At 39.7% G+C, this 20,647-nt stretch overlaps 1 protein-coding gene across 10 annotated transcripts in view; it reads left to right on the top strand.

Moving 5' to 3' along the window:
• Positions 1 to 20,647, top strand: part of LOC121528172 (leucine zipper putative tumor suppressor 2 homolog) — a 51,799-nt gene that overhangs the window by 26,063 nt on the left and 5,089 nt on the right. For 6 of the 10 annotated variants that reach the window (XM_041815434.1, XM_041815436.1, XM_041815432.1 and 3 more), the window contains 4 exons: positions 14,735 to 15,262; positions 17,885 to 18,478; positions 19,650 to 19,772; positions 20,115 to 20,261. In XM_041815434.1, the coding sequence (XP_041671368.1) occupies positions 14,762 to 15,262; positions 17,885 to 18,478; positions 19,650 to 19,772; positions 20,115 to 20,261 (1,365 nt within the window). In that variant the 5' untranslated portion in view covers positions 14,735 to 14,761. Of the gene's footprint in view, positions 1 to 3,779; positions 3,924 to 5,346; positions 5,367 to 13,209; positions 13,330 to 14,734; positions 15,263 to 17,884; positions 18,479 to 19,649; positions 19,773 to 20,114; positions 20,262 to 20,647 lie in introns of those variants that run through there. The other 4 variants (XM_041815438.1, XM_041815441.1, XM_041815440.1 and 1 more) reach the window with 4 other exon arrangements.

Consider the following 20,647-nt stretch of genomic DNA (forward strand, 5'->3'; position numbering starts at 1 on the left):
TCCTTTCTCTTCATTTGTGTCTAAAACTGATGAACCGCCCCCCTGCTGAATGCTAAACCTTTGCACTAGTTTTATTTCGGAGGTGTTCAAGGATTGCTTTGTGCCAGAGTGGATTACTTTTGAAGCGAGTGCTCCAAAGGGCCGCCTGGTGGAGGCTGGTTTTAGCTGCAGCATGTCCAGAGGGAGCGATGTCCCCACGCAGAGACTGCAAAGACGTTGATGGATGGCCTAGCTTTCTGTCCGCTTGTGGTCCCAGATGTAAGGTGTTGTTATGAAAATATAGAAGGAAGCAGGCTGACGGACCACAGAGAGATGGCAGCTTGACCTATGATGGATGACCACCGACTGAGCATCCTCTGCAGATGCTAATAAAACCTAATTATGGTCTCTAAGGAGCAGTTTTCAATTCTGGCCCACAGACGACACTCGTAAATGTTTTGTGTCCCTCTTCAGGAAAATAAACTAGCGAGGATAACCCAAACCAGAAACCACCAGACAGCTGTACTCAACAGTGCTGCAAAGCCACTTTCGAATATCTTGCTTTAACTGGAATTTCACTTTAATTTCTCTCTTGGTTTCCCTCTGGCAGACAAGGGAGGAAGCAACAGAGTCATCATTTCACTGCCCTAGCTTGTAAATCAACTCTCTTAAAAGGGGCTGAGTCATGTTTGCCCCCTCCCTCTAGCTTATAAAGAGGAAGTGTTAATGGTGGCATTCACAGAGGTGATTTGCAGCCTGCCTCTTTATCCCAGCACTGGTGGCCTCGGGCCGACTGATTGATGGTGTTTGTTGTGCAATCTTGGACTCCAGCTGAGAGTACTTTCTGTTGCTCTGGCTGTGGCGCACACGGGGCTTCACTTGTGGCGTATTCAGACCTCCCATCGAGACGTGAACAAGAATGACCTTGAACTCCTTACTCGACGTCTCCTTTCCTGAAGAACAAACTTTGTGCCTCCTGGTGTGACCCAGTTACAGGAGCAGGGAGAGAAAAGGAGTGGACCAGTCTGTGTTTGTGTATGTGTGTAAGGCTGTGGCAGGGTATAGCCTACTTCTCGTACCCTACTTTACCCCTCTCTTCATCTGGGAGCCGAGCAGCTGAGCTCCTGCTGCACCATCTCGTCCTGTTCTTTCCTTTATTTTAATTCATTTCAACCAGATGGTTGATTACAGGTCAAGGCGAGGCTGAATGCTTCCTCTGTCACAAGAGAAGACTCTCTGGAAGTTGATCCCCTGGTTACTCAGAAAGGTTTAGACTATTAGCTTCACTTCAGTGACTATCCCAACAAAGATGCTACAATTTTAGGTTTATCAAGGACACAAATTATCTCTTAGACATCCTGTTTTGATTATTTCTGTCAGAGAAGTCACATTTATCCACACAGTCTTATTTCTGCAGCAGCAGACAGCTGTTTTCATTGAAAATCCTCTTATAAATTGCAGTAGGCAGTTAACTTCAGATGCTAAAGAGCCAGATATTTTCTCATAAAGTAGTGGTGACAAAACAGAGCTAAAAGAAGAGCAGAGGACACAAGTTTAAGTGAAGGATTATGTTTCTCTATGTCAGTGGGCATCTGTTTGCAAACACATTTGCCAAAGCAATAAAATAAGCTGGTCAGATATAAACTATGTGAACAGCTTATTTTCTTGCCTTCCTAAAGCAAACTACTGTTGCTGAGGCCAAGACATTTTTGATTTTAAAATGCTGTATGCAGTAATCCTACCTAAATTCCAGATGCTTGTTGTGCACAATGATCCACACCCAAAGCACACTCTCTAGTCAATCTCTTCTATCCCACAAAATGCCAGAAGTGCCACTCAGCTCTGCTGACCTAGAGATTCAAGCAGTATATTGCACAGACTTCAGATTGTAAATCTCATTATATCAACATCATGTCCCATCCTGTAGCACAAGTTGTAAGTCATCAGCCAGTCAGAGGGTCACAGAGGTAATTTGACACAATGGATGAAGGAAAGTTAAGTTTTGAGATGGAAAACCACATTTTTAATGATAACACACATCCTTTTTAGAAAAAACAAAAAAATAATTTCCTAATGTGCTCACATTTTGTCAGACAAAAAACAATAATCATGGGATAATATTGAAATATACAGCAAATCAACCTCAGAAAGACACAGTTACCTGTTTTTTCTTTATATCTTCGAAACCTCCCATAGAAGGCATTTAGGAAGGGCAGGACTTTTCAAAAAATTCTCAGAAGGTGGTTGGATCAGAATGATAAGACAAAATAAGGTTAATCATATGTGCAGCTCCAGTATATGACCAGTGAAACATGATGTGGATAAAACTTATGCCAAGGCCGGTCGTGAGAAGAGTGTGAAACGTCCTCCCACCAAGAGCATTTAGTGTGGCTCTTCGCGTCTGTAGCAACATCTGAGGTAATCGCTTCAGCACTAGCTGCCATTGTATACACTGTCTTTTAGTACAACTTAACCTCACCCCAAATGATCGCAAACCTGTGCAGGTCACTTGGGCTACATCAGAGCTAATCACCAGTCACCAGAAGTCTTTGTACAAACCATTTAACTCTGTAACACCCTCCGTAACTCTTGCAAACTCATGCTGAAGCAGGTCGGCAGAAGAGCAAAATTATGTTTTTCTTCATGAAAAGCTCTCAGTGCTGTTCTTTGCTCTTTATTTCATTAAGAAATGTGGTTCTGATAAAACTACCACGATACTATAGCTACTATAGCTACATCCGAGGAGAAGAGCTACACAGGGGGCAGCCATTACTAATGGCTTCCAGTAAAAACTCAGCCCCACCTGTGGCTACTGCCCAGTTCTCCACAAATGACACTGATTGGCCAGACCTGTCTTTGGGCCTGGCACAGATACTGCTGATTGGAGCTTTTTAAGATGGATTTGCTCCTATGGATTTTGGGGGAAGTCATCCACTGCAAGGTTAGCAGTTTGTTGGTCTTCTGGTTGTTTTATAAAGGCTGTTTTTGGTATATTACTCTTCTATCATCAGATAATTTTCATTAACAATGTGCATTTATTGTCATGGTATCTATATTAAGATGATATTTTTATTTGATTGATTTTTTTAACCTCAAAGACATGTTTGTCTTAAACCAAGCTCTGCCTTGTTATAATTATCATGATCCATTTTTGTGTTTGGTTTTAAGTAATAGCAGAGCTGATCTTTAATAGGTTTAACTCCAGCGTCCCTGATTAAGAGTTGCTCAGTAATTAACTTTGTTTCTTTTTTGGTTTTTGTATGTACCCAGGATATGTAGTTTTAGCTTTCCCCCCTGCAGTCGTCCAAGTCCTATTTTACTTTTATCTTTTTAAGTTTTGTATTTTAAGCTCTTGGATAAGGACTCATCTTAGACAGGTGAAAAGGGTCAAATAAAAACTCTAAAATCTGTTGCAAATCCAGACTATTCAGATTGAGAAAATATCCTCTCGTATTTCCGTTTTCTTTTTCATTTGCTCTCTTCTTAAAGGAAAGTAGAATAGTTTGTAACTGACAGCTCCCCTCGCCCCAGCTCTCTGCTTCTTTCTTCTCTCTTCTTTTTACTCTCTGACAAAAGGAGTGGAGGACTTTGCAGAGTTCAGTTTCTTTGGTCAAAGGAAATGGAAGAGGAGGAGTGGGGCAGGGAGAGAGGAGGTGTATCTGTCAGAGAGAGGCTGGGCTGTGCTGTGGAGAAGGAGGAGGAGGAGGAGGAGGTGGTGGGAGAAGGAAGAGGAGGGGACTGTGCTTCCATTCACATTGGCGGCATTTGGCCTGAGAATGTCTTTTTCTGAGACAGAGGGGGGTTAGAGAAGTTTTCCTCTGGAGGGTTGGTCAGAAACAGAGCCAAACATCCAGGAGAACAGGAGTATAGTGACTGTTTGAGACGCTGGAGGAGGAGAGGGAGCCAGTTAGACTCAGGAGCAGACATGCAGGGAACAAACAGGGGTAAGAAACTCTTTAAATCGGAGGGAAGGACCGTTGGAAAATGGGAAGTTGACCTTTTATCACTCTGGCTATCAGTGTGACGGGGACGTTTGGTGAGAGTTGAAGTAACAATAAGCCTCATGAAGACTTAGTAGTTAACCCTTTCAGGTGTTTTGCTCTTAAATGCTGTTTATTTCCTTGTTGATGTTCATAAAACTGTAAAGAAATTATTTTAATATTTGATCTATCATTTAAGTCCAAACTCCAAATTATAGAGTTGTGACATTAATAAGCAACTGAACAGCTTGACTTAGCCTGTAAGAAGATGTGATTGCCACTGTTTCCAAATGTTTTATGTCTAATAGACTAAGAAAGAAATACATTTTTGTAGCACCGAAACAATCTCAATATAGAATTAACAAACTGCTGTTCCTTATCTGTTCTTAGCATTGTGACAGTAATGTTAACAAGCTGAGGATGTTAATCCGAAGTGTGTGCATGTTTGTATGTGTGATGGCGGGAGTAAAAGAAGGCCTCTGCTCTCTTTCACTTCAGTGTAATCATTGACAGTGTTCACATCAGCCGTCAAACAAACAGACATGCAGGTGCTAGTGATAAATTCCAATGTTGTTAACCGTTCTCTTTATGTAAGTTACAACCTCTATAAATCTTTTTGACCTCTAATAGGGCCTGCAACATGGTCTTATTTACTGAAGAGTTGACTTATAAGACAATTACTTCATCTTGGCCTCCACCTTTTTCTGCATCTCCCTCTTCCCTTTTAGTGTCTCCCTGTTTTCTGTTCATGCAGGTCCCTCTCTCTTTCTGCATTCCCCTTATAATCTTTTCTTGCAATTCCCTGTTCTCTTTTTGTATCGCCTGCTGTTCAGTGTCACTTTTCTCTCTTTCTCTGCATTTCTCCCTTGCCTCTTTCTGCATCTCCCTCTTCTCTTTCTCTGCATTTTCTCCTTTTCTCTGTCTGCATCTCCCTTTTCTCTCCTTCTGCATCTCCCTTTTCTCTTTCTCTGCATTTTCCCCTTTTCTCTGTTCTGCATCTCCCTTTTCTCTGTCTGCATCTCCCTTGTCTCTCCTTCTACATCTCCCTTTTCTCTTTCTCTGCATTTTCCCCTTTTCTCTCCTTCTGCATCTCCCTTTTTTCTCTGTCTGCATCTCCCTTTTCTCTCTTTCTGCATCTTGCTCTCCTCTCTTTCTGCATCTCTTTTTTCTTTCTTTCTTCATCTCCCTCTATCCCTTTACAACCCCAACACAGCTGTTAATCGTATATATTCAGGTTTTGACTCTTCTTGGGAAGAAATGACTAAACATGCCACATTTTCCTGCATTTCAAAAACTCAAGATAATTTGAGAGTGGGATTCTTCTGTTGCCCTAGCTGGAAATATCAACATTTGACCTGGTGACCATCAGTCTTTGAAGGGTGAGCTGAGGTGTCTGCCTGTGGAAAGGTAGGTAGGTCGTCTGCAAAACTAAAATAGCTTTGTCACACTTTTCCTCAGTGTTCCAGATTCTAGAGAGAGGGGAAGAATAAGAGGATGAGAGAGAGGAGGGGTCAGAACAGAAAGAGAGAGTGAGAGAGAAAGTGGGAGATGTTTGGGCAGACGGGTGCAGAGTGGAGGAGGGGATCTCTAGACTCATTTGTTTTTTCCCTCGTGCACACGCTTCCTGCTGAAAGCTTTGACACTTGCTCTGTCTTCATTCAGTTTCCTCCATTAGTGCACTACTTAGTTATATGAGAGTCTGCGTGACTCTTAAAATGGCAGTGTTGCATCAAATTGAGCTCTGCTATTGTGCAGAAATAATCTGTTGTTTGGCAGCTTATTTTTTTTAATCAAGATCGAATTAAGAATGAACATTTTTATCACTATTTCAAGCTACAGTGAAAGTTTATACAGCTTCTCTCCTGCAATAAAGATAAAGAGAAACACTAAAGCTAACAATTCAATATACAATTTAAAGAATGGAGCTATAATAACTTTGAAAGTGACGTTGAAAGTCAAAACTATGCAGATAAAGAACATATAAAATCAATATGCTTTGGTCCAGCAGTATAAAAGCTTAATGATCTTATTCATTAGGTTGTTTACACTTTTAATTGAAGATATTGGATCAGTCAACATTTCAATATTTAAAATTGGCATGGCTCATCTTCTTCAGCCTTTCTATGCAAATATACCCCCCTAAACCACACAGAAAATAACAAAGGCAGCTGAAAATGTCGATGAGAATATTTATGCAACCTGTGCATATAAATGGACTTTAATGAGTGTTTTAAATTTTGAAGAAAAGACATGTTGAAAGGCGTAAGACATGCAACATTTATATTAAAGGATAAAATGCATGGGCCTAAAAAGAATCATTTTAACCTTAAATTCAAAGACTCTCACAAGCTTTTTTTCTTGACTTTTCATTTTAAACCAAGGCTAGTCAGTTAAATTTTCTGTTTTAAAGGAGCTCAATTTTTAGCCAAATTTAAAAAAATTTGGGAACCGATAAATGAGTATCTCTTTTAATCTTCTATCAACTTTAAGCCTCTGAGCTGAGTCAGTTTGAGACTGTCATAGCAATTTTGCATTTAGAAAATATTTGATTGTCATCCAAATAGTGATGCAACTATGCATTATAGTGAAACTTATGATTTGCACCTTCAGTTGCAACAAAGCAGAACAATTTCACTAAATTCGGCAGTGATTGTCATGCACCAAAATATCTGCTCTCTAGGGGTTGGCCAATATTGTTTTTCAGGGCCAGTACTAATACAGATTATTAGTAATTTATGAGATTAATAAGCAATATTTGCAATTGATACGCATTTATAGATGTCCAATGTGACCAAAGTGAAATTAAATAATCAAAAAATTAGGGAAAATATTGTGCTGGCATCAACACAGAAACTGCACATAGCAACACAGTAGCATCATGAAAACAGGAAGTAGTTAAATATGCTTGGTGGCGATCAAGCCTCAGTGTTGATTCGCTTCCACTAATATTTTCGTCTAGCCAATCAGGAAGTGTTGAGGGTGGAACATTAGATAAAACTGTGGTAAGTGTAAACAGGGTTACAAGAGAAGTCACACCTCAAAGAGGGGCCAAAGAAGTGCACTTTCTGATTCTTTAAGTTTATTGGTTGTTATAAAAATTAGGTGATAAATAGTTTGCCAAATGCTAAATATCGACCTTGATAATCCCATACTGCTCATTCTGCGATTGTGGACAAAAAATAATGTTTTTACCCATTCATGTCCTTGTCCCACAGTGTGAATCTTTCTCTGTGCATAACTAGGTGTCTTCCACTTACATTAAGTCGACCTGACAAATACAGGAATATATATAGACATACAGTGAGTTTCTTCTTTCTTTCTTTTCACATTTTCATTCCCAAAGGTGTTTTTCCCCCAGTAGTGAAGCCTCAGATGTAGACCAGTCTAACACAGTCCCCCAGTTTGACCTGGTGTGGTGAATATTTTTAGCCTGTGTGTGTTTTTGGTGTGGTGCTAACAAAGAAGGATTTAGTCCAGGCTCTCTCAGCTTGTCTCAAAGCAGGTTAGTGTGACGTAGCAGCCTGGCAGGGCAGGGTTAGTAAACCGTGTATGCTGTATCTTTGTCAGGTGGCCTCTGTATAAAAAAGGGTATTTACTGTGTTTGTGTGTGACTGACACATTGGCAGCCTCTGACACAGAGGTTTCTCATCTCTTATTCGGTGAGTTCTGGTAAACTGACATCTCAGCAAGAATTTTTAAAATATTTAACTAACTTTCTGGATGTCTTATCTATGTTATGGTATCCAGTTCACCCCAGATATAAGACATTTAAATAAGCCTTGATTTTAATAAATCACTCATCCAAACTTTGATCTCCTTTTTTGATTCTGTTAACATATGCCAACCAGATTTTGAGATGCAGCTTTTAAGTCTTGAAGTATAATGTATCGACTAATTTCCAGTTTCTGCCCTAGTTTTCAAACATGCACTCCAAAAAAATCCAGAAAATTTCATGACAACCTGTGCCTGGTGTTTTCTAAAGTTTGTGTTTATAAAATCCCCCACAGTGGGAAGTTTTCCCTGTTGGACAAGGGGGTTTAAAAGAACACCATCATGGTTGCAATGTTGAATGAGACATCCGGGATTAGATGACAATTTTTGCCTTTATTTTAGGCCTACATGGTATCTGAATGATCATACTGATGGCGTTAGCACTTAATACACTGGACTACTTGCCTGCATCGCCCTTTCCTGACTTTTATCTGCTGCATTCACACATTAGCCTGATCACATACAGAAATTTTACCAGAGAGCTGGTAATAAAAAGTCAAAGTAAAGTCAGGGTGAACAAATGGGCTGTTTATGCAAGCAGCTCACTCAGAAAAAGAGTGTTGTAAATGTGTGAAAACACTATCTGAATTTGCAGTGAGTATATTATAGAAGTAATGCAATGATCAGGAAAGGATAGTCTATAGGAAGTAGCAAGGTATTGCATTAAAGCAGTTTGTATGCCATCATTTGAATGCAGATACATCTGGTAATTAACATTTATCAATTGAGTTAAATGTTACGGGGCATTAAGAGGGCATTCTCAATCATTCTCATGTTCTTTCAGTCAGTATTCTATGAACAGATTAAGGTGCACATTCCTGATTACGTTCAGACTTAACAAAATTACCACATAGAAGGGCTTTATGCATGGTGTCGACAATAGTCTCACTTTTCCTTGCTTAATCTGAAAATCAGGGCTGATCGCAACACTGGTGCTTCACAAACGATGCAATCTCAGTTGTGATGTAAGGCTGTGCATAAAAGGCTACAATTATTACTGTATGGAGTCGTACTTGAAAGGTTTACAAAAATGCCCGCAGAACGGCTTCTAAGTTTACAACAGTGGCACCACTGCACTTTACAGAAGTACCTTTACTTTCATTAAAGGAAATTTAAGATATTAAGTTGTTTTGAAAGCAGTACTGTAAAAACTTTAGGTTTTGTATTTTAATGCTACTTGACATTTGTATGTGTTGAGTTGAGAAATGTACATTTCAAAACTATGACCATTCTCTGCATTTTCCTTATAACCAGGCAAGGAGACTTATGATACCATTTATGTATGAATCACGACCCAATTTGCAATATTGTCCTGTATAATCTCACATTGGGTAGTGATGGCAGTAACCCATACCCAAGTTAATAATAACAATTTAGTTGTTTGCCCATTCCCATACAGCTGAATTTTTATTACTTTTTTGTGATTCCTCTTGTCAACGAAGTTTTGTGAATGGATGTTTTCAAATTGTATGAGTACTCCTTTCTCTTGAAATGTCATGGTTCCCAGAGATCTAAGACTCTGGCACTGCCAACATTTTCTTTAAGTTTGACTATGTAAACAAATCAGAGTTTATCCACCTGGTCTGCCCAACTACTGTAAATACTCTTCTTAAAACAAGCAGCAAGGTCTACTAGCTTACCAGCAATAAACTGATGCATCACAGTGGATATACATCATCCATTGACACTATGCATGCCAACAGGGCTGATATCAATGTTCAACAGATGCATCAGTGCATCCCTTCTTCTGTGCTTTTGTTTTCTGTAATGTTGTGTGGCCACCACTTCCATATGCAATCACTCAAAACAGTGAGCTCAATCATGAAAGTGTTTGCTTTTAGTCTGAAGAGTTTCAGTCCACAAAGTTGCTGTCAATTTTTGCAACCTCTGCAGATTGTCCCTGCACTACTTTTTCTTGTGTTTTGATCCATGTGAGTGAATCTATAAAACTGTCAGTGCTGAAAGCATGGGGATAAAACCCTAAAGCCTGGAGGTGACAGCAGAGCCCCAGAGCTGCTGCATTTCACTACTACAAAGTAGAACACTTGATGCAGGAGGAGTACTACTTTAAATCTCCTCTGCTATGCTGAAATGCTTTGAATAATGAAACTTGAATGACGTGGTTGTAGAGTCACCCCATCCAAAGACTGACCAGCACTAATTGTGTCCATGTTCAGTCTTCACTCTCATTAGTTTGTGTTTCTGGACATTCCTGCTGCTGGAGGAGTGACTGACTGAGCCGTCTGTCTAAGGGGCATTAAACCCTTCTTAGACAAAAACAGTCTGCTCACAGTCAGCTGACACTGAAACTTTATGGGGGAGGTTAAAATAAAATGAATGTGCCATGCAGAGTTGTATTAGCTGCATATACAAGACATAAGTATTGATTTTGCAATACGTTTGAGCTATGAAAATATGAGGATTTTTCCCTTTTCTTTGGTGTTTATAAAAATGAAGAAGGCTGAGATATTTTCCATGCTTTTTATACTTATTTTTCCTTAAGATTATTTTTTGAGCTTCTTGCTTTCATTCTCATGGGACAGCTGAGGAGAGACAGGAAATATTGGGGGAGAATGGGGGAAGACATGCACCAAACAGTGCTGAGTTTACAAGCGCCTGCTCTACCAACTGAACTAAATGGCACCTTTTCCGATACTTTCAATACTTTTCATCACCATGTGTCTTAAAATGGTATAATCTCTGTTTTCCAAAGATCGAGAGTATCAAAAAGTGACAAAACTTTGGATGTTCAGTGACTTTTCTAACTAAAATCTGTCACTAGAGAGAGAAAAAACACTGTTTATATGGCAAAAATGCTGAATATTTTTGACAAGGGAATGTTGCCCATGTTTTTGTGCAATTTAGACAGTTTGCCTGCAATTTTATAAAGCTAAAAACTAGAATTCAGACAATACAGCACTTCTCTTTTTGTTGCTTTGCTATCGAAATGGGTCTGACTTTTGTTCAATCAAATTAAAATGTAGAAATCTGATATCATCAACCCAAAGTAAATTCAGTATATGTGCATTTTGGATTGTGTGTTGGCTCAAACATGCAATTTAAGAACTTTTCCAGTGCTTTTGCCGTTTTTTCTGACATTTTATCGATTAAAAACATTTTATAGTTTCAGCCTTCCCACAATATATTTACATCCAATATATATTCTCTCCTTTCACCCTGTGTAAGGCTGTCATTAATTCTCCCTTAGTTCATTACTTGTTAATGTCCACTTATCTTTTATTAGGGCAACTTGGAGCATATTGAATATTGTCAGAGCTAAAGAGAGCCTTAAGGCTTTTAAGATGCTAAGGAGGAGGTCTTGGCCTCGCTGTCAGCCTCTGACCCTCTCCCCTCCTCCCCCTTCTAATGTTTGAGGCCCAGATTGCTATGACAACAAAAGGGGAGACCAGGACCACATGATCATGATGGGGGCTTTAACCCTGTTTGAGAGTAGAGTCCCCAACATAGCTTCAGTCATCTTGAGTCTAGAGGGATTAGAGATGGAAAGCATTCAAGAGCAATGAAAGTGTTCCTCCTTTCACAAATACTGATCTGATAGAAGCAAAGGCAATGAGAGGCATTTGGGATACTTTAAGAAGGTGCAAATTATAAATAATAAACCAACAATACCTTATATAGTTCTTACTTAAACAAGAGCATTATGTAGTTTTTGATGACAGGCTTTTCTGTGTTGAAAGCCATGGACATTAACTAACATCCCTTGACTCTGTGCATTAATCCAATCTCAGACATGTAGCCTTTATTTTAATCTCATGGCAATTTAATATGTCTGTTTCATGTCTGAGTAAGACTTCTGGTCTCTTTATGTAACAGATGTACAATAGACTGACTATCAATGGTACAAGTCTGAGCCAAGTACTGCAGATTAATGTAAAGACTGTGACTGCACAAGATGAAACATGCACATAGGGGAGGATTAGATGCATTTTTTATGATAAATTGATGATAATAATGAGCTCAGTCTTCATAAGAGCACAGTTGGTGGGTTCTGTGAATGTATTAAGACAATGTTTGCTTCACACAGATATTTTTAAATCTAAAACCAAAGCTAGCTAAAGGATAATAGCTATGAACAAAAATGTACAAATAAATTAGTAAAGTTTTAGGCTGAACCAACAGACCTACATTAGCTGAAGAGGTTTTCTTTGTTTTTCCTCAGTCCTTACACTTCAGAGTGTATTCTAAGAACTGAAGTTTAAGGTCTGAACTACATTAATATATCTGTATCGATATACAGCCAGCTAAAATGCATTTGGAAATACCTGCTCATCCAATATCAGCAACAGTTTAATTTTGTCCATCTTTAATTAAAATATTGCACATTAAATGCTATGGCTGCTTAAGTATTATTATACATTGATAGTTAGTGCACCCTTACAGTGGTTACCATGCCCCACAAGTTTAGTTGCATGTTAAATGATATCATTCCATAAGTTTTATTGCACGTAAAGTACAATTGCAGCATGTGCAATGTTGCACATTTAATGTCACACCATGAGTTGTATGGGTGCTGACTGAATGTGATAGCATCTCCTGTATTTTTAATATTTAGTGCTGTTGCACCATGAGCACTGCTGCACATTCAGTATTATCACACCATGAGTAAGACTGCACTTTGATTGTTTTTGCACTTTGAGCACTAACTGCCTATTCTGTATGCCCTTGTTTTTCAGTTGTAAGTCCTGTTATATTAGATGTTCTAATGCTGAAGGGGCAGTATAGACAACAAAACTTAAACAAAATGAATGAATACCAAAATCTTATCTTTTCTCATAAATTATGTTTTCATGTGCAGTTGCAGTATCTGTTTTCAGAGATTAATCATATCCCAACAACATATTGCAGCACTAGACTTGTCTCGATCATAATTAGGAGTTTAAAGATGGATCAGCTTGACTTTGTGTGTTAATTAACCTGTAGTAATTACAGTTAAATCGCTGGAGTCGCCTTTTAGGTTCCCAATAAACTTGGCAGGTTGGAGACTGACTTGGCATGGCTCTGTCCTGGCAGGTTAGACCCTGAAATGTTTCTGGCCAGCTCGCCTGCTGCCAGTCTGTTTCCCACCTTATTAGTCTTTTTCAGCACTAATTAACAACATGGACAGGCTTTTCCCAAAGGTTTATATCTTTATTGTGCCAACAGGAAGGTTAAGAGGGTCGGGCAGTGGCTGAAATATGAGGAAACTCTTAGTGTTTTCTTCCCAGCATGGATTTAAAAACAAACTGCATTTTTCTGAGTGACGTAGAGAGACCTGCAGGCTTGCCATACTTTAAATCCCTCGGTCATATCTCTGTGCTTTCTTAGACGAGGCTGAAACTCAAGAACAGGACACGCCTGTCAGTCGGATATCCTCATATTCTGACTCACCACGATGTTTTTAGATCAACACTGGCTCTGCTGTTGGGTTTGTTGTCAGTGGACCATGACCTCATCATCATGCGTCCTGTCGACCATTGTTCTTCACACAACACTCAACTTATTCGCTCTCCACGGGACTAATGTTGACATCGTAGTCGCTGTGTGTTTGTTAGAGTGTCAATATTTACCAGCCGTCCTGTGAGAGCGCGGGAGAGGAAAAGTAAGTGAGCTCTTCTCTGTCATGTGTTGTTTGATTAGTCTTTAGATATTTATATATTTGTACATTTTTTGGGGTAAGTCAGAAACTTTAAACACCCACGGCTAAAGTATCACAGCCAGTTCAACCTGTCTCCTCCTCTTTGCATTTTTACTTTGAGATATTATCTGCACTTGTGGACTTTTAATAATTCCCAAGGCTGATTAGATGTGTGGAGACAGTAGCCTTTGTTGCTGTCAGAGAAAATGCCAGCATGTTAGAAGCCATTTTACATCTCAAATGAAAGGAGAGCCCTTTTCTCGGCTGCCTCATGCCTCCCAAGCTTCATGCCGCAAGCCCTGTTTGTGCTGCTTGAATGGGCTCCATGAATGGCCTGTCCTGGTTCTCTGTGTGTGGGCCAACATGGTCCTGTGGGAAGTTTGTATGCTTCAGTCTACTGTACATCATCTCTGGTTGGCCTCTGTCAGAGCGGCTGTGTGTTTTGGCTGTAAAATTTCTTGAATGTATCTTTGTGAGTGAACTCTTAAAATCAGACCTTTTTTGTGTTGGGGGGAAAGAATATTGTATTTAAAAAGATACTCAATTCGTATGGCAAGATAGACAATTTGTGAAGCTTTTACAGGAAGACTCTCCATTTGCATTAAATGGTCAATAGTCAAAGACTCGAAACACCTGAAAATACTGATAATTGGTTTACTAAGACTTCTGACTTTCCTGGTCCTTAAGGATCAGTGACATGACCTCTAAAAACTGTTTCTCTGAACTGCTGAGAAGACTGAGGACTTGGACTTGTCCTTTCAGACTTCAGGTTCAGCTCATCATTTTGAAAAAGATCAACTGATTATCTTCAAGTTGGTAGTACAGCTCACGGACTTGTCTCAGGCTTGTCTCAATGACTTTTAGAGTTGACTTGTACTTCCCCCAAACAACTTGAGACTTGTTCCATAATTAGAGCCTTGACCCAAACTTTTCAGGATACAAGTTTTGCAATTAAAATGTTTTATTTCAAGTCCCCTTGTCATAGACTTGTGTTTATGGGTCGATTTGACTTGATTTGTACAGCAAGTCTCAGGTACTTAACGAGTTAAAACAAGTCTCGAATCTTGCAAAGAGTGGTTATTTACTCAGCAAAAGACCTTGTCATCTGTTCGGTCATTCAAAAGTCCAAGACTGATCTCAGGACAGTCAGGGCAATGAAATGTTAGGTCTTGAGGAAAAAAGTCCAAATCAAGTTTGCAGAAAGCACAAAAGTCCTTGCCATCTTTGACATCAGCAATGCCAAGTCTGGTTTCAAGACAGTCAAAGAAACCACAAGTCTGAATGACTAGAGTCTTTACCTTGTAAACCTGAAAGTTTAGATATCAAAGCAGTAATTCAAATTTAAAATGGTGTTGTTTTTCCCTCACAGAGCGAGTGACCCCTCAGAGCCTCCATCATGGCTCTGGTTCAGGCTCTGCCCGTCTCTGCTGAGCCCCACACCCCCAGCCGCAGGAGACACCCCTCCTCTTCACCCCCTCTCAACGCTCCACCCTCCACTCTGGATCCCATGGGTTCTGTCAGCAGCCTCATAGCAACCCGCCCAGGACCCTACCAGGACCTCCGCTCTGGAGTGGAGCTGGGAGCCAGGATTCGACGGCCCACACCGGGAGCCTCCTGTCTGGGCTCTGAGTCGCCTCAGGACCCCTTACTGCAGAACATCCCCCCACTCACAAAACAGAGCTCAGTGGGCTCCAGCAGGGGGCAGGAGAAGGAGATCGGGAATAACGGGAACCACACCTATCTGAACGAGGACTTTGTAGGAGACTGGAATGATAACCATGTGACTCCTGACAGCCCAGGGACTGATGTAGATGGGCCAAAAGACGGATCAGGGTTAAATGGGAATATGGGGGGACCTCCTCCAAAACTGATTCCAGTGTCAGGAAAACTTGAGAGGGTGAGTTCAATGAAGGAATCTTATATTGCTACCACTGATCCGTGTTACAATCAGATGTGGTCTGTGTGGCTGTTAAACTGTGCTGGATTATGCAAAGTTGTCTGTCACTTGGACAATTTCCATATATATAAAGCAGGTGGAAAAAGTCATTGAAACACCTTGGAAGTTCCTGTGAAGTGATTTTAAAAAATGTGTTTTAGGTTTGTTGCATGACAAGCCACTGTGTTGTGAACCACCAGGCAAAATTTCAGTTATGAAAAACTTCTCTTTGTTGATAAAATTAAGCCTCAGAATATGAAAAATGAGGCAGTGATATCTGTTCTAGGATGGTGTGGTCATGTCAGTTGTATGAGCCAAAGCCACACCCACTCACGAGAAAAACATCCACTCAAAAAAATAATACTTTTAATCAGAGTGACGATGCCTGGCTCTGTACCAGAGCAGAGAGAGAGAAGCTCAGGATTAAATTTACTGTTTTCTGGTACAAATCTCTGTTTTGATACTTTTAATAATAATACTTCCAATGATTCAGTGATTTTATATTATTGTAGCGTTAGGGGGGTGGGGGAATTTCCCACAGGGATCGTTGATGTCTTGGGCTCCTATATTTTCCTTGCTCAAACAAACCAAGTCAGGAAAGAAGTGAACAGCTTTCTGACAGTCTAAATCAAAAATTCAGTTGCACATAAATCTCAGTGTTTTCATACGTTTACAGCAACCTTATTACAATAACCACATCTAGTGTGTTTCGACACAGATTTTGGATTTCACTTCATGGGGACTTTAAGTACAACAAAAAAATATGACACATCATCCCAAACTGCAACCTTTAAAATGATCACTACATTTAATCAAAATCTCTCAAAAACAGTGTTAACAATAAAAAGACTGTTGTTTTTGGTACATCAGTTTTGGCAAGCTGTACTTGACAAATTGAAAATACCCAAGTATCCACATTAGGCCTGCACAATTAAAGTAAATTTGCAATATGCAGTTATACTGTTCAGTATTGTACTGACAGTATGAAATGTGTTCAATACACAAGAACTTAAAGATTAACATTACCTCAGTCTGTCTCTTTCTGCTGTTCTTCAGTTCTACAATACCTGATTTTATTGCAAAATGTTTCACATGAATCTTAAAAAAAGCTTTTTTTCCTACTGTATTACTATTTTCTAAACTCATTTACCAGTTGTGAGCTTGAGATTCATCTGACTTTATATAAATGGTTTGAAAACATGGCCATTATACTGAGGCTGTAAGCATGCTGGAAGAATACGCATTGCTTGTGTAGGCTGAATACAATATTACTTACTCATCACGATAGATTCAAGCCTTTTGCAGTGTGTTTGCTGCAAATTCTCATATTGTAAAAATAAAGAAAGTACTGTTAATTGAACAGTCCTGATCCTCATACAGCATGTTTTCTGAATATTCCAATAAAAATGTAAAATTTGAGGAATTAAAGAATTTTAAACATCCATAAAGAAATTGTGCACATGATTTACAATTTTAACTTTAGGGTCTACAAACAATTCTAATGATAGTAGGTAATACAATTACCAATTATGTATCTGAAGTAAACAGAAGATGCTTGTGTACTACTAAAAGGATAACCGCTTAGTGAGGACATCTCTAAATCCAGTTAGGCCCTTAATATTGGCCTCCATAAGTGAATCATGCAGACCGATGGGCAGCAAAAAGCCAGCACTTCACCTGGAATGTCAGGTGGGAATTTCCCCTCACTGTTGTTTTGTTCAGTTAGTCCCACGACAACTCCAGAGGGCTGAACAGTGATCTCCAGTGTCCCAGAGCCACCCCTTTCTATATAATTTGCATTTCACTGAGGAGCTGTCCTTGAGCTTTTTATCATATGACGTGATATTTATCCAAAGATGAAGTTTCTCATTTATTTGTTGAACATTTGTGCAACTTGTTGTGCAACTTTGTCTCATTTATCAAATGGTCATTAGCAGCAGACTTATTGTATGTCGCAAGATACTTCATTTAAGCAAAGTCGGTGATTTCAATGTTGAATCAAATTTCATAAAGCTAATGGTTAGGTCAGTTTGTTGTGTGTTGTAGCTTCAGTGTTTATGTTTATATATAGCTCTGGAAAAAAAAAATAAAGGCCACTTTAAATTTCCGTTAATCAGCATCTCTACAAGCATGGAGCTGTAACCAATACTCTGGCTTAATCTACTAAATAATAATGGTCTAACTCTTTCTAAATGAAATCATCAGTGCTCTGTTGTTTGAAAACCAATTAACTTTTTTTCTTTCTTGAATCTCTATCTTAACCAGTTTTGCTGCAAATAAAAAATATATAAGAATTTGGGATTCTGATGTTGGAAGAAAGGCTTAATAAAAATATATCTATATTTTAATTTTACTCAAACACAATCTATATACAGTAGAGCTAGAGAAAACTCTAGTCTTTACACTGATCTCATTATTACTCCCCACGGCTGTATTAAAGATGTTTTCAAAACAAAGTTAGCTCTATAGTTGAATAAATCAACCAGGTTATAGTAATTTCTAGTCTCTTAAATGCAATTATTTTGTTGTTATTATTTTTGCTTTCATCTGAAAACCCATGACATATTTCTACTCCTTTTTTAGAACATGGAGAAAACTGTCCTGCGGCCCACTGCTTTCAAACCCGTCATTCCCAAAAATCGTACCTCCATGCAGTATCTTTCTCCTCGCCATGTCGCCAACGTCTCAGAAGGCCAAAACAACCTGAACCTGCTCAGCCCCACCCACAGAGAGACGTCGCCTTCCAGCTCAGAAAAATGCAGCATGTACAGCCGGACACGGAACAGCGGCGGCAGCAACCAGTCCTGTCAAATGACCGACTCTGGGCGTAACTCCCTCTGCAGCCTCCCACCGTACAGCAGCGCCCCCTTCAGTCAGACATCAGGAGAGACCACTGCTGGTCACCTGGAGCCCTTGAAGGGCGCGGCACCTGTCAGCACGCATGGACACTCAAACTCTGACAGTGGTCGATCCTCTTCTAGTAAGAGTACTGGATCTGGCTCTATAAGCGGTAGAGGGCACCCTCTGTCTGACAGTGGGTCAGGTGGACGCTCCCCAGGCCCGGTGGATGGTTATGAGGGAGTGGTGAGAGACCTGGAGGACAAACTAAGGGAGAGAGAGCTGGAGCTGCAGACGCTCAGAGAGAACCTTGACGAGAATGAAGCTGCTATTTGTCAGGTTAGTAGAGAGGAAGGACTAAAGGTAACACTTGATTTAAACTCTTTAAACATCTGCTCTGGTACAAATTCAGAGTTTGTGAGTGGAGGAAAACATTTGTGAAGTTGGAAGTGTTCTGGTCAGGAGAAGTGTTGCAGGCAGTCAATCTGACCTTACATTTCCGTACACATAGATTCTGTCTCTCTAATCTGATACTATTCGTTTTCTCCAGACTATTACCACTCAAAGTAGGAAATGTTGGCTGGTATTTCTTCTCCACTTATTCCAACAGCCAATAACTACAGCAGAAGCCATAAAAAATGCAGCCAGAGACCTTATAGTAGTGAGATAATAGATGATGTAGTCAGAGTAGGTGTGGGAATCACAGGGTTACTCACTGGCCACATGATTCATGGACTCAGTTATGAAAATGTTGTGATTCAGCAATTCTTTAATAATTGATAAATTGCAAGACAATCATAAAATGATATATTAGAATACCTGATTAACTGAAGATTATTAAATGCCCCTAAACAGCAAAGTGACTGATTGTTCTCTGGAATTGTGTGTGAGTTTCAGCTCTCATCATTATTCCTGCAGCCTCATTCTTGGCCAGTTTATTTGCAGTCACGTTACTCCAGAGCCACTGTAAGGGAGTCATGAAGTAGCGACTCAGTGAGCCAAATTGGCCGGGAAACCTGTTCAATAATTGGCACTAGAGGTATGATACTGTATTACAATAGTGAGGACGATTTTAAACTGCCATGTTGACATTTTTTTCTAGCCCCAATTTTAAAGATTCTCCCCATGCGGAGTATTTTCACTAACAAATCTAACAAAAACAATGTCTCTGTGATTAAGTTTGCCTGTTTAATGATTTTTCTTACATTTTTTCTTGTATGACTTTATTACAAAATTTGAGTATTTTGAATTACTATACTACCTCTACTAGATATTATAGTTAACAAGTAATGATAATCAATAACAGCTACAGGTCTTCTCAAGGATTTATCTGTGCAATTGGTGGTATGGGATACTTATCATGTGAATTGATAATGTTTATGCAATTTGGCCCTAATGATAAACTTACTGGGAAATCAGCCTGCGAATTATGTCCAATGAAAACAAGATTTGCCTTAAGGTGTTCTTTCTCTGACTTATTCTCCTCTTATTGTTCTGTCCTGTATTACAGGTTTATGAGGAGAAGCAGAAGCGTTTCGAGCTGGAGCTGGAGGAGCTGAGGCAGAGCTGTGCCACCAGGATGCAAGTGGCCTCTCAGAAGGCCCAACGAGCTCAGCAGGTGCTTCAGCTGCAGGTCAGGACCTCTGACTAAAGAATCAGCCATGTTCTTTTGTTTTACACAAAACAGCTGCTGCTGTGCTACAGCAGCAGGTTCTTTAATTTTTCAATCTTACAACAACTTTCTTGAGGCTTGTCTCTTTGAGTCGAGAAAAGTAGGTAAGAAGGTACAGTGAAACAAAATATATGAAATACCAGAACTTTTAACTAAACCATATGTGCCAGATGCTGTTTTTAGTCCATCTAGAAAAAGGAATCAATTTAAATTTTGACCTAACAGTCTTTGCACAAGCTGCCATTAAAGACTTTAAAAAAGCTACCATGAATTTATCTGATACTCATTGTGTCCTGGTTGCAGGTGTATCAGCTTCAGCAGGAGAAGAAGAAGCTGCAGGAGGACTTTGCTCAGCTCCTGCAGGAGAGAGAGCAGCTGGAGGAGCGTTGCACCTCCTACGAGCATGAGAAGATCCAGCTGGGGCCTCGACTGGAGGAGAGCAAGTGGGAGGTGAGAGGACAAAAGATGAGTGGATTCAGGGACACAGAGGTTAGATTCAGTGAGGCTTTAATGTGCACAATAAAAATATAGTTTTAGGCTATAGCGCCGCAGTTCATCAAAGTGTCATTCTTATTGATTTTACAGTTTAACACCCCTCTCTACACTGTATAACTCATTACTTTAAGCTCCTATTATGCCAAGACTTTTATTTGTGGATCATCAATCTGACCGTGGCAGCTCGTCCATAAAGTATTTATGCATACTTTTATTTCTCCAGTTAAAGAAAGGAGCATGATGAGCATGATAATCATGGAGTTCATTTTAGTTCATGAGGTCTTTAGAATTTCTGGGTTTGTTTTGGTGCCCTCATTACAGTGTGACAGGCAACATAATGC

This window comes from Cheilinus undulatus, linkage group 20, assembly GCF_018320785.1.
Source record: "Cheilinus undulatus linkage group 20, ASM1832078v1, whole genome shotgun sequence".
Taxonomy (NCBI): domain Eukaryota; kingdom Metazoa; phylum Chordata; class Actinopteri; order Labriformes; family Labridae; genus Cheilinus; species Cheilinus undulatus.